Below are 14361 nucleotides of genomic sequence, written 5' to 3' on the forward strand. Positions count from 1 at the left end.
AATATAAAGTTCGTTCAAGAGTAAAGTACCCTTATTTCAAAAAATATACAAATATGCTTAAAATTAAAAGTTATGTTCAGATACGAAGTCATGGCCTGCTATTCGATTTTTTTCTTTTGGAAATATTTGAATTACCCCCGTATGATAAATATTTTTACTATTTTGATTTAATATGTATTTGAAGAAGCCACAATTGAATCAGTTTGGAGTATTTTTTATCAAATCAAAGTGTATTTGTAAAATTTACTTGGATTTGTATTTTTTTAGGTGATCGTCAACTTCATGTTTGTTGCAACGATATTTACCAGACCTCCAAAATAAAACAAATACTCTTTTTAACGAGGTTTATCAGAAAAGTAAATTTATTTTTGAAAACTTCCAAAACTTTCACCCGCTATCTCTTTATTCGTTGAAAAGTTGATAACCTTCGCGTCTCTCAACCTCCATGTTGCATTATTTTGATGATGCATTAAAATAAATGATACATAATGTAACAAATTAAAGACTTTACTGTCTTAAACAAATTTATTTCCAACAATATTCCACTATCAAAAACTAATTTATTTACAACACTTAGCAACTAACGCTTAATTTACTTTCACTATTTCAATTCCTTGTTTAACCGCTCGATTCACTTTTTTGGATTCAACTGCCCTCTCTAGACGAGTAGCCGGCCTTATATATCGGTAACGATCGTTCTAGAATTCTATAGTCGTTTCGGTAATCAACTAGAGTTTAATCGGCGGTTGCCGACTGCATTCCTTTTGCGGTGATGTTATGTGTTTGTTCGCTTGCCGACACATCGGTCAGGGGCGTTCCAATAACAAAATAATTGATTTAACTTTTTTTTCTGATTGATTCGGCCATTACTTGATGTAGATCCACAGTAATTTCAAAAACTAGAAGCAACTTATAGTATTTAAATCACTGTTGAAGAAGCTATTGTGTTAGCGAAACATGTGATATATTTTTTCAAATAAAATTTGTGGAGATCAAATGGTGGTGTAGTTTTTGAAATTCATTTAACAATAATTATTAACTACATGAGTATAGTGGTAATAATGTTGATTGCATAACAAGCATGTAATAGTTTAATATCATTCCATTTTTGCTTCAACGTTTTATTATTGCTTCAACTTCAACGTTCTCGTAATACAGATTTCCGTTTCAGAAGAAATTTCTCTTAATACATTTCCTAATCATGTTCCGTTGTTTATAATGATTTACAAATGTTCTTAGTTTGTGAATGGTCTGCGTCAATATACCATGATATATCCCCCAGTAGGAAAAATCCAATTGAGTTAAATCTGGCGACCTAGCTGGACAAATATCTATGAAATAACCTTCCATCGAAGATATTTTCAAAGTATCGCCTTACTTCCATTGTAATATGATGTACTGCGCCGTCCTGCTGGTACTATGTTTTGGAAGATCACGATGAAAATTATTTTCCTAGCAAGAAAGGGATCGTTTTCTAACTTTCCTTGGATAAGAAAACAAAATTATAGTTTCTGTGTGAATTTATTATCAAATACTCCACATGATTTGAATTTTTACATAATTCTCATTACTTATGTATGATGTATATTTCTCTCTGGATCTGTGTTGTTGAATATTTCAGCTACTTCACGATAACTTTTATAATTATCACCAACGAATAATACAATTTCTACGTTTGACAGTGAATGTCAAATTTTATTTGACATTTTATTTTGTATGTCAAATTTTATTTGACATACACTGTCAAACATTTCCTGCTGTCAAGAAATCATTTGTTTATCAGCGCATCTTAGATTTCAAGTAACTATAGTTACATTAAATATGAGATATGTATATTATGTTTCACTAACGATAAAAATAAAATAAATACAACAATAAAAATTAATTGGCGCTCCGGGGCGACTTCATTGATTCCAGTGGCGCATTTGCTTTTTCAGCTGCAGGAAAACCCGGAAAAACCTGCAGCACCACATCATCTGAAGATCTTGATCTAACAATGTCCTCTCTCTCATAAAACAAAATGTAGGGTGTCTCCAGAGGCTCCAATAAATTCAATGCATCGCCAGAACACTTCGTGACACGACTATCGTCAAACTTAAACCAGTCCGTTTCTTCTTTGACCAAGGCGTAATAATGACCAGATTCAACGCCAGAACCACAGTGAACAATGACTGCATGAATATTATAATAGTGGTCTGCTAGGTTGAAATGTTCATCTATTTCGAACCTTCCAAAGAGTTTCTTGCTTCCGTTAGAAGTTGAGTCTTGTTTGTATTGTTATTGTAGATAAAAATGAGCAAAAACGATGTTTTTTATGTATGAGATGTAATTACCACATTTAACCGTAGTTTTTAGTTCTGATCAACTTTTCTTAATAACAAATTTCGATATTGTCAAAAGCCAAATTCATATTTTTTGAGAAACTGTGTATACGGCTTGAAAAAAATAATAAATTGGTTGCATTTTAGGTTTGAGACCATGCAGAACTTTTAATGAAGAATCACTTCTTTCGTAAAATTAATAATAAAAAAGTTTGCCATAAGGTGCGAATTAAAGCAGACACACTGTATATAGAGTTTAAAAATAACGTTATATACCACCTTATGTTTGCAAAATCCACTATTATTTGACAAATAAGAGACCACCAGAATAACTTTTGTTAACGATAATAGTATTATCACTAGTTGGGTGATAAAACTCGACTAAATTTCCAAATTCAACTGGTCATTCACCGAGAGCATAATCATTTCACTTTTCACTTTTACATTCTATCTGAAGTGACAGAGACTCAAATTCCTGGTAATAAAGTTCCAACGAGTTCAATAGCCTCACAAAACGAGACAATTTCAATTTTATTGCGCGGGATGGCATGCTAATTCTGTTATTGAGTTTGACATCCCGAATATACTCTATTAATACAAAACCAAAATTTCAATGAGTAGATCGGTACTTCTTGATAAAGAACCTACTATTTCAAGTCAACTTCAATCACTTCAATTTTCATGAAAATATAAGTATAGTAAGGTTTCATTAAACCCGTTACTGATTTTAAAAAAAACATGATTGTATGCGAATTAAAACTGTTCCTTTCTAAATTTCGTGAAAGTTAACAATTTTGAAAAAAAGTCTGAAAATCTTCGTAATAATTTTTCAATCATAATTTTTTTGGGTTCTTCTCAAGACATGTTGATGAAAGCTGCACTGCTAAAACGTCACATTATTTTACTACAAGTTTTTTATACTTTCAAAGCTATGGTATCAAGTATATACAACAAGATTTTCAGACTTCTCAGTTTCAATCATCGTACAATCTTTGATGGAAGAGAATCAAAATATTTTTTTTTTCAACTACACCTCTACTTCTAATGCCACTATTGCATTATTACAGACAACTAATGTTTGAAATTGATATTTTTTCCTTAAAATGTGGGAATCTGGGACACGTTGATTTGTATGTGAAAAATTCGTCAGATCAGTCCCCCAGGAACGAAATGAAATGTAGACGGGAAGAATCCATTTTCTAAAACTTAAACATGGTTAACTTTCAAACAAGTCTTGCTGCATCTCAAGGATTTGAATATTTTATTCTAGGAATGGCACTCCTACTAGTCTACTTCATCTACTGAAGATGCCAACTTGGTTGTCGAAACGCGCAGAAGTATTCTATTAGGTTGTTTCAATGCCTTATGTTCTTGCAAATTTTTTTTTCCTCTTTTCAGCCTAGTACTATATGATGTCGTCAAAAGACTTTCAACCAATGTTTCTCTACGAATTCAAATTGAACCAAAAAACTGCCGAAACAGTCCTAACAATGAACCAAACATTTGGCAATGATAGTGTTGATGAATGCACTGTTTGACGTTCGTTTGCGAAATTTCGTTAAGGAGATTTTAGCCTCGAATATGAGTCCCGAAGTGGTCGACCCACAGTAATCCAGGACCAGGATTTGAGGACTCTGATGGAGACTGACCCATCACAATCGGTGCCAAAGATGGCGGAAGAACTGGGAGTAGATGAGCTATAGGGATTCTGTGACAGGAAGTGGCTTATCAATGTTTGTTCATGTGGCATTATCGCTGTTTGAGAGAACGATTCGAGTATGATTATGAAAACAATAATATCGGGTATACAAGGTGTTGTTTGAAGGTGGACGACAATGTTTCGTGGTGTATTTCATCAGTTCGGACTTCCATTGTCTAATATAATATAAAGTTCGCATTGCTGAGCAGAAGAAACATACACAGCGAGGAGAAACCAGCAAATCCGGAATAGCAGAGCATGTTTGGACTCATCAACATAACATCAAGTGGGCTCAAGCTGAAATCATACACAAAGAGGAACATTAGTTTAGGAGAAAATTCAAAGAAGCCGCGTATATGTTGTCCAACAACGCATTTAGTCAAGCTAGCGTAGAGATACGTAACATATGAAAACCTCTGATCAAGCGAAAAACGACCAACTCCCGCCAAATGGTCATCTCCCGCTAAAACCAATGAAGTGGGAAGAGGGGATAGGTGAAAGCACTCGAATGACCTATAAATAGTCAGATCTCGGAGGAAGAAGTCCAGTTATCACCTGAAGACGATTGTGGATACTAACAATCGAAACGTCGGAGATAACTTGGTTTGAAATCTTTTAATTTTAATTTTTTCTTTTTTTCAATATTTTTAATTTTTTAGTTTTCTGCTTTTATTAATATTTCAATTTTTATTTGTTTGGTTGTTGCTTGTATGTTATTTCTTTGTAATTTCAGTATTTTGTTCAATAAAATTGTTATTTTCGGTTAATCTTTTTATTTTTTTTCAGGGTTGTCAAATCAAGTTATATTATATTAGACAATGGAAGTCCGAACTGATGAAATATACAAGGTGTTGTTTCAAAACACATCACTCAAATGCTATATAGGGTGTGTGGGGCGTTAAAAAAACATGGTTGCCTGCGTCAAAGAAAAAAAACATGGCTCCTATGGAGGAAGACCGGGTGCGTTTGCAGCGTTGAAGAAAAGTTGCCATGGAGCTATACAAGGTGTGCAGCGTCAAAGAAAAAAACATGGCTGCCAGCGTTATAGAAAAACATGGCTGTCAACGTTAGAGAAAAAAAACATGGCTGCTATGGAGGTATACAGTGATCACATCCAAGAGGATAATTGAATCCTCCTCTCGAAGATGATCACTTGGTGATCGAAACACGTGTTGGCGTTGGAATAAAACCCCAGTAATATTCATAACTACACCAAAGGTTCCAAACAGTGCATCACGAGTTCAAAATTCCCACATGACACAACCAAATCAAAAACCTCATTTGTCATTACATCGAAATGGTGGTAGCAACACACTTGTTTGTTTCTATCAGTTTTCCAATCAACCGAAATATACCCATGCAAATGAAATTCCCCCGAATGTTTCAAACGATTCCTTTCCAAAGACCCAACCCGCATTCCCGTATCCACTTCCAGACCTACATATATAAATAGTGAAACGGCTCTCACCTGATATGACCCGAATCTCCAGAACTCGATTGCCTGCTGTGCGACAAGGAGTGTATGCTGCTGTATCCGGAAGCTTTGGACAATTGGCTGGTGTTGGAAGAGTTTCTGGAATGTCCGTGCTCGCCGCGAACATCGTGTATGTCGTGATCGGCCGGAGCCGGAAGCAACGAGGGTACGGAAGACGCCGTTTGAGTTGTTAGTGCTTCGTTCCAGTCCGTTGCTATAGAAACGGGGACGTTGTTTTCTGATAGTGTTTGTCCTATTACTAGATCTGCGGAAAAACGTAATTATTTATTTGCCTAGACTCTATATTACAAGTTGTAAAGAATAATATTTCAACTTATTGTTTGTGATCCTACCGACTGCGCCAATTGCAAAGAAATATTGACATGGTTCTCCAGCTACTCATTTGGCGACAAACCTTCGCATTTCCTGAAATTGTGTCAAAATACTATGTCAGAAGTACCAAACGACTATCATATTTTGAAGCGCTCTGATAACTCTGTCACTGGTAGAACCTTCGCCAAACAGGTTCAGGCAAAAACAGCCTTCGTCATCTTCATCCATTCCGAGGACAAAATATTAATGCTGAAGGGGTACTATTAGACTTGTATTACGTTGGCAAAAGATCACTAATTCAAATGACGCTGAATAAGTTATCACTGAGATATTACAGTTCAAAGTAGGCTAACATTCAGATTCGGTACTATAATTTTATCTTTTTGATGTTCAAAAATAATTAATTTGAGTAAATTCAAAGTTGAATGAGTGAATGAAAATTTCAAGTAAAAGCAGTAGCAGCTTTCTCTTTAGAATTATTTACTGCAAAACCCCTTCGGACGCCACTGAAAAAAAATCATGGCATACACAGAAAATGTCTGTTAATGCGTAGAAGCTATTTTAATACGTTTTACAAAAATGAAGGATATCATAAAAAATATTTTTTTTCTTAAAACTTCAGCAACATGCTAAAACCTGCCGTTAAAACCTTCAACTTTTTTTACCTTGAATGTAAATTATTAAAAACGGCGTGTATAATCCTGAAAGTTAATATATAATCCATATAATACAGAAGTTTCAACTTCACTGATAATTTCATTCATTCAATGTTCGAGTCTGACAGGAATTTCATTCACAAATTTCCAAAGGCTTTCATTTCTTTGTACCCTTTTCTATATTACGTAGAGCAAACCTTGGAGACGAGAGATATTGTGGAAAAGTCAAGAGTTCCCTCCTATCTCGATGGCGAGTATACAGCAAAATGTAATAAGCTATAATCCGCTTTATTCTCAACCGAACATGGAATGGAGACCATTAATTTAATTTGTATTCAGTGATAAAGCTCCGCACAATTCAATTTCGTGAAATATACCAGAATATTGAAAAGAAAACTACGTAGGGAACTGGACTAAATGAAGATTTTAATTTCGTTAAGTAAATTGGCGAAGGCGCAAGGTTGGAAATAGAGTTGAATCTCCATGGATATTCTGAACCCTTTACGCAGGGTAAATTACCTCGATCGTAATTTACCCTGCGTAAAGGAGGAAACCACTTTGAAGAGGCGCTGAAGCCATACCAGAGCTAGTGTGGAAATGTGGTCATATGATTGGAAATCGCGATAAGTCAAGAACGGTGCTTTCTGTAAAAAAAGTAATGACACCATTTTGGTAGAGAATTTCACGATTCAAAAACTTTCTGTCAAACGTTTTTGCGGTAACTTTCCCCATTCAAGAGATATACGGAAAAAAAAAACAAAAATTTGTGACCTTTGACCTGGAATAGAAAATAATGCAGAGGTGGAATCGATCAGGACTTTTGACAATTCATTTATACCAGAGGTTCTCAAACTTATCCTGTCTAACGCCCACTTCGAGAATTAATTATTTTCTGGCGCCTCCCAATTTTTTTTACTTTACTACATCTTAAGAATCACAATCGCAGTCATTATTTTAATAACTGAATTATGCGTGTCATGTGAAAATAAGACTTTCTGATAAGGGTAATGTAAAACACCATTTTGTAATATTAGGAAAACTTTAATTCATGTTATTAAAACACACGTTTAATTTGATATTATTCTTGTATAAGAGCAATTTGGCTACAAAAGCAGCAATGACATTTTTTGTTTTGATCAAATTCAAGTCGTCACCTTGAAGTTGGAGATTGACATCATTAAATGATTTATACAGGTCTGTCAAGTACGCAATATCATTCTTTGAAGTGATGAGGTTGTCGTGCAATTATTCGTCTTTGTTTTCCAAGAACTCTATTACAGAGTCAAATAGTTTGTAAAATCGAGTCAGACAGTTACCTCTTGATAACCAACGCACTTCTGTGTGAAATAGCAATCGGTTGAAATCTTCATCATTAGCAACACAAATCTGATTAAATAATGTGTCAGTAATTGAGAGAGGCGCTCACTCAAATTTTTTGCAATCAAATGTTGCCTATGAATGACGCAATGTACAGCGAGCACATCGGGAATTTTATTTTTCAAGTACACTATGAAGCCTTTGTGACGTCCTGTCATAGACGGAGCGCCATCCGTAGCAGCTGATATAATATTCTTCAGTGGAATTTCTTTCTCATCACAAAATTTTTCCATATTTGGTTTCTCCTTTTGTATCCGTCTCTAAATTTCTGTCAAATAGTAGTTCTTGATATATTTTCTCATTTTTAATAAACCTCACGTATGACAACAACAACGCTTCATTGGTTGGTAAAGTGGACTCATCTAACTGAATTGAGAATTTAGAAGTCATCAGATGATTGCACAATGACTCTTCAATGATTTCAGCCATCTCATCAATTCGTCTTTGCACGGAACTATTGCTCAAAGGAATTTTTCGGATATCTGTCGCTGGTTTATGGAGCACAGTAGTTATTACTTATTTTATTGCAGGTACATCCTTTCCAATAGTATGAGGTTTACCTGTTTGAGCAATTAGCAAGGAGATATTGTAGGAAGCTCGGAGTCCGTCGTCGTCTTGCTTAGAAGCCGTTGAAATAAGTTTTGACACAGTTGGCTGAGCTGAGGGTTTCTTTTTCAGTTCTTGAGAATGAGTCACACTTTTGTCTTTTTTATCTGAATGTATTTTATTCAAATGATCTTGTAGCCTTGAGGGTTTCATCGCTTCATTCGATAATGTTTTTTAACAAAGAAGGCACATGGGCGAAAATAGATTTGTGGCATTTTGAATAAATCCATATTTTATATATTCCGCGCTATACTGCCGTTTCTTCTGTTTTGCTTCAGACATAATTTTGTCTTCAAAAATGCCGAAGTACAGCACTTTACCTAGCTAGTCGCTAACTAAATTCACTTGTTTTCGTGATATTCGAATGACATTACTGGCTGAATGACGCGCGCGCTTTTATCTGAGGCAGCGAACGGGCCTTGTACTTTCGAGAATGGAGACTGGAAACTTCACGCTTCGCATTGAAGGTTACCGCCATCTATTGTACAGTTTAGCAACTACAGGACAGGAAATAGTTAGTGTCTAGATGGCGTTACACGAGGAAACGCGGGTTAAGCGTGAAGGAGAGTTAAAGTTTGTGTTAAAAGCAAAAAAACATTTTTAAATTAGCCATCGCTCCCCCTAAACCGCTTCAACGCCCCCAAATATTCTCTGTGCCCATTACTGCCCCCCTATTGGCCTCCAACGCCCACAAGGGAGCATTATCGCCCACTTTGAGAAATACTGATATATACTGATGTATTTGAAGTCTCTACAAAAACTCAATTTGTGGGGAATTGTTGCAAAGTCGGCCCTGTTTTTCGTGTATTTTGTCTGGACTATATCGCGATTCTATTTAAAAGCAATTTTCCAAATACCACTATACTATCTGAAACATGATCTATCGCCAGGCTATAAATTCAAATTAGCACCCGATAGTTTGTTATGATGCGATTAAACAGGCATCGGATATAACGCAGAGGGAAACTACACTAAAACAAAGTCAACTGATAATAGACGTATGTGTTCTACTGTCGAATGGTTTCAACTTGTATCATATGTCGAAACATTTTTATATATTCATTTAAAATTGGCGTTTTCCATAACATTCCGAGGAAAGTAAAATATCTATCTTATAAAATATCTATCCAAGAGTAAACTAGGTAGGAACTGACGAAGAATACAACACAAACAAGAGTCAAGTTCGCAAATGACTTGAAACCACGAGTGTTTCTGATTTTGATCTTTCTGTAACGATAATGTAAGTGATCAAGCTGGACTATTCGATAACAAATAGTGCAAACTCACCTGACGATAAAAGGGGAGCTCTCTTCTTTGGAAGGCTACCAAAACCAGAACTACCGCTAGCGATGGATCCACCTAACGAACCACTAGAGAAATCGTCAGACCTTTGTTCATTATTGACATCCTCTATGTTCATTTGCTTCTGCTTGAGCGACGGAGATGGACTGAAAAAAAAAGATGCACGTTTTGTATTCATTCACTGAAAACTTGTAAACATTCGAGAATAGAGAAAAAATAGCAAATATTAGGTAATATCCAAAAAATAACATGTACGACGATTACTAGGTATCATTATTAATCAGACAATAGTCTAATGAAAGATAAAAAAATTAGATAACAAGTTTGTAGTAGCGGTATTTTTAGATTTGAAGGGAGCTTTCGAAACAATCGACAGAAATATAATCCTCAGCAAAATGAAAATATACGGAATTGAGGGGAAAGTGTATGAATGGTTTTGTAACTATCTTGAAGGCAGAAAACAAAGAGTAAGAATCATTGGTACAATTTCAAATGAAATATTAAACGATAAAGGAGTACCCCAAGGAAGTATTTTGGGCCCCTTACTATTCTTTATATATTTAAACGATATTACAATACTCTATCATCTTGCAGTGATATAAGCCTGGATGCTGCTGTACAGAAAATGAATGTGATATTGCAAAAAGTTGACAAATATATAAAAATTGATAAATTGAAATTGAATGTGAGTGAAACTACTGCCATGATCCTCACTTCAAAATACAAATATGAAAAAAATCAATATAAACCAGATAAATATTTCTATACAAAAGTGAATAATACTGTAAAATACTTAAGGTTTCAACTGGACTGCAATCTCACATTTGAAGAACATTTTCAATACATACATAAGAAAATTTCGAAAAAACTATATTTTTACTCTAGAATTTCAAAGCATCTGTCTTTAAACAGAAAGATATTAGTCTATAAAACAATTATACAACCGCACTTTGATTATTGTGCTTCGATTTTATACTCTTTCAATTTGAACAAACAGACATAACTACAAAAACAACAAAATAGAGGAATGATAATTATATTGAGAGAAAACCGATATACTCCCATAATCACAATGTTAACAACCCTAAATTGGCTTTCGGTATCCCAGAGACTTTTATACCAGACAATGACATTTGTGCAAAAAATGTTTATGATTTAACTGGAACATATCTTAAAAAATCTATTTGTTTTAATTATGATATTCATAAATATTACACTAGACATAATCTTGACATACATATACATAGAACTAATACCAAAATCAGTATGAACTCAGTATATGTCAATGGTTTCAACACGTACAACAAATTGCTTCATTAAATACAATCAGCTTCAACTTTGAAAAGGTTTAAAACTGATCTACTGTATCAAATTTATAACAAATGTAACTGAAGGTATTACTAACAAGATGATGAGTCATGATTTTTGAAATATTGATCAATTATTTGTTAGTTATAATTTTGTTATTGTATATTAGGAATGTATCCTATTTAACAAATAAATATATAATTAAAGCACCTGAAGAGGTACAACTATCTCATGATAACTAACACATAATGTTCAAAAGAAATCTCTGAAATCTTCAATTCCATTATTTACATTTTTTCTCTAACGTATTCTTAAACACTTTATTGTGTGATTTTCATTGGACAGTTTTACAAAAACGCAACACGTGTTTCGTCATACAATGGCTTCCTCGGGCGTGTCTCAAGACACGTGTGTGAAAATCACACAATAAAGTGTTTTTAGAATACGTTAGTTATGGATTTTCATCAAGTATCGGCTGATTCCATCATATATTTTTTTTTCTATCAATTTTTTATTCGATCATGGAGAATATCCAATACCCTCAGTGCGAAAGGCAAAACCTCAATAGTTGTTGATGGGTTTCAATTCGGTTGGCACAAAGCATTGGCTAACAATATTCAACGTTGGGCTTGCATTCACACAGAAGTTGTTTGAAGATAGCCTTCATGCTGAAATGTGGAGAACAGGCACTACAAAACTGTGCTTACAAGATGTTGCTCTAATTCGCAATGATATTAACCACTGCAGGCTGTCCAATCTTCCTAAACATCCGCAATCGTTCAAGAGTTGTCCAAAGCCTTTTTATCAGTTATTTCCTTCTCGTGGCTATAGCTTTCTCCACTTCTCTTTCTAACTTTTCACCGTGAGTTTCTTATCTCTTTATTGACACGAAGCATTTTCGTCTTCAGAAATCTTTCAATTTTGGTTTAAAATTTCTCAAGTCTTCGACATGAAGCATTTCCGTCTTAGGTAACTCTTTAGTTTCAGTTTTCAATTTTATAAGTACGCTCACAAAGTTAAAATTATTTTTCGTTTATTCATTCACACTGATATCGTTCCCATAACTATCATATTCAATACCACATTAACTTCCAACTGTCCTGAAACCGAGTCGAAAACCATCTGCTAGTTTTTGTCGCCGTCACACACTACATCGTTCAGAAAAAGATACCTATCACCCCACTCGTATATATTTTTAGAGCACAATTAACTCATTATTTGCATATCCAACGCAATTATTATTCCCGCAATGTTCGGTTTGAACTTCCTATTGCATTTACTGCCGTTGTTGTTTGAATATTATCCAACTGCATACAGCAAAAAACCACTCACTATGTTCATTGATGAGCTCGATAGGACTACCTTGCATTTTTTTTTCAGGAAAATGTATTCACCTGAATGCGATTGATTCATGTGAATGATTAATTTAAAAAGTGTTTTTTGTATAATTCAATGTTCATATTGTTACGTTTTTCACCGCGGGTTTACCAATAATTGACTGAACTGAACAATAATCAAACTCAACTGTATTTCACTTCAAATATAAACTTCAACTGAAACTCCAACTATTATTCAGATGTCTATCGCCTAATTAGATCGCTCCGCGTACCGCACTGTAACTTCTACTTGACTGTCCCGATAGGCGAGAGGATGGCGCTTATATTTGGCAATCGAAGGTAGAAAATTCTTCGGATTTTTATCGAAGTCGTTGGAATATTCGCTGGGAATTCCATCGAAACGGTGCGAACAGCCGCGAAATTTCGATCGAACTGAGCCACGTCACAATTGGTATATGGCTACCAGAGGCAGCCATTGTATATTAATTCATCCTTTACCATCGTTATTGTGGGCAGGGGTAGTCTGATCAAGTTAGCTTGTCGTGTATTATAGTGCGGCTCATTTGTATTATCAAGAGCAGTTATATTTTTATGAATCAGACTTATTGTTTCAAGGATCTGTAAAGTAGGGAAGATGAGTGTAAGCACACAGCACTTAGGCCACATGTGAACCATTGTACATCCTCCCGAGGAGTTGTCCTCCTAGGTCATCGCCCATCCTGTCCTTTCCAGGGAGGTGGACAGTTCTCTGGCAGACATCTCCTTTATATCGGCAGGTCACCGTATGTTCGGTGACCTGACGATAACTGAGGACATTCGCATATGACATGCCTGACAGTTTCATCTTCCTGTTCACACATACCGCATAGAGGTGTATCCACTAGCCCCATATTGTGGAGGTGTTTCCTTAGTTGACAGCGGCCAGTTAGAAATCCTACTGATAAGCGTAGATTTTTCCTGGTAATCGCCAGATATTTCTTCGGCGCCAGCTTTCCAGGGTCCCCCAGGATGATCCTGGCAAGATTGCATCCTTTGATTTCATCCCATCTCTTAAGGGATTGAGCATGGGTGTGACGTTCGGCTAGTTCCGCAATTGTCGAAGTCATCAGGCCGTAGGTGCCATTGGGTCCTAAAATTCTCAGTCCAGCCGCTTCCTTAGCTAAAGAGTCGGCAATGCTATTACCTTTCCTCCTGTCGTTTCCTTTAATCCACTTCAGGATAATGTTGTTATTTACGAAGGCTTTGGCTATATCTTGGTGGCACTCTAGTACTAGCCCTGAGGTAACACGTTGTCTAATAGGGAAAGTCTGCTGCCAGTGCAGATTGTTGTGTTTTTGGCAGAAATTTCTTTCCTGGTTATTTCTTTTGTGGCTATTGATATCCCAGCCAGATCTTTTTGAACACGCTGGTATTTTTTCCCATTACCTACTTAATCCTCAGGCTTGGTGATCTGGAGTACACTCCACATCCTGAGCCTTCTTTGGTTTTTGAACCGTCTGTTTATTAAACATAAACCTAGGATCAATTGCATCACCAGTTGCCTGTAGCACAGGTTGCGCAGTACGCGCTTCTCGCCATCATAGACTTAACCTCAACTGACCCATTCCTACTTAGAGGTTTACACCAGCCGTGCGCAATCGTAACATGGCCATCAACGCAACCTCCTTTACTTACAGGTCCAGAGGAGTCAGTCCACTAACTAATTCCATTTCCGCGGTTGATGTTGTTCATATGGCTCCTGTGATGTTTAAACAAGCCAATCGCTGTATTTGATATAATTTTTGGATGGCCGTTGATTGTAGAAGTTTTGGTTCCCGTACAATGGCTCCGTACGTTAACATAAGTTTCAAGGATAAATAGCGAGATTATTGTTGGGATACGTTGTTCAATGAATAATGGTTTGCCGCGTTCCTGGAACTTTGCCCTACATATATACCGGGCAGTTCCC

The 14361-nt window shown here is 35.7% G+C and overlaps 1 protein-coding gene across 4 annotated transcripts in view; it reads right to left on the bottom strand.

The window, feature by feature from the left end:
• The window catches only part of LOC111505363 (EEIG family member 2), a 75085-nt gene that overhangs the window by 12370 nt on the left and 48354 nt on the right, over positions 1-14361 (bottom strand). For all 4 annotated transcript variants that reach the window (XM_074183124.1, XM_074183123.1, XM_074183121.1 and 1 more), the window contains exons 4-5: positions 9754-9914; positions 5489-5759 (exon numbers count right to left, since the gene is read on the bottom strand). In XM_074183124.1, coding sequence (XP_074039225.1) covers positions 5489-5759; positions 9754-9914 — 432 coding nt within the window. The remainder of the gene's footprint in view (positions 1-5488; positions 5760-9753; positions 9915-14361) is intronic.

This window comes from Leptinotarsa decemlineata, unplaced genomic scaffold, assembly GCF_025532065.1.
Source record: "Leptinotarsa decemlineata unplaced genomic scaffold, Ldec_3_MD MMD2_tig00026330_RagTag_RagTag, whole genome shotgun sequence".
In the NCBI taxonomy this organism is placed as follows: Eukaryota; Metazoa; Arthropoda; class Insecta; order Coleoptera; family Chrysomelidae; genus Leptinotarsa; species Leptinotarsa decemlineata.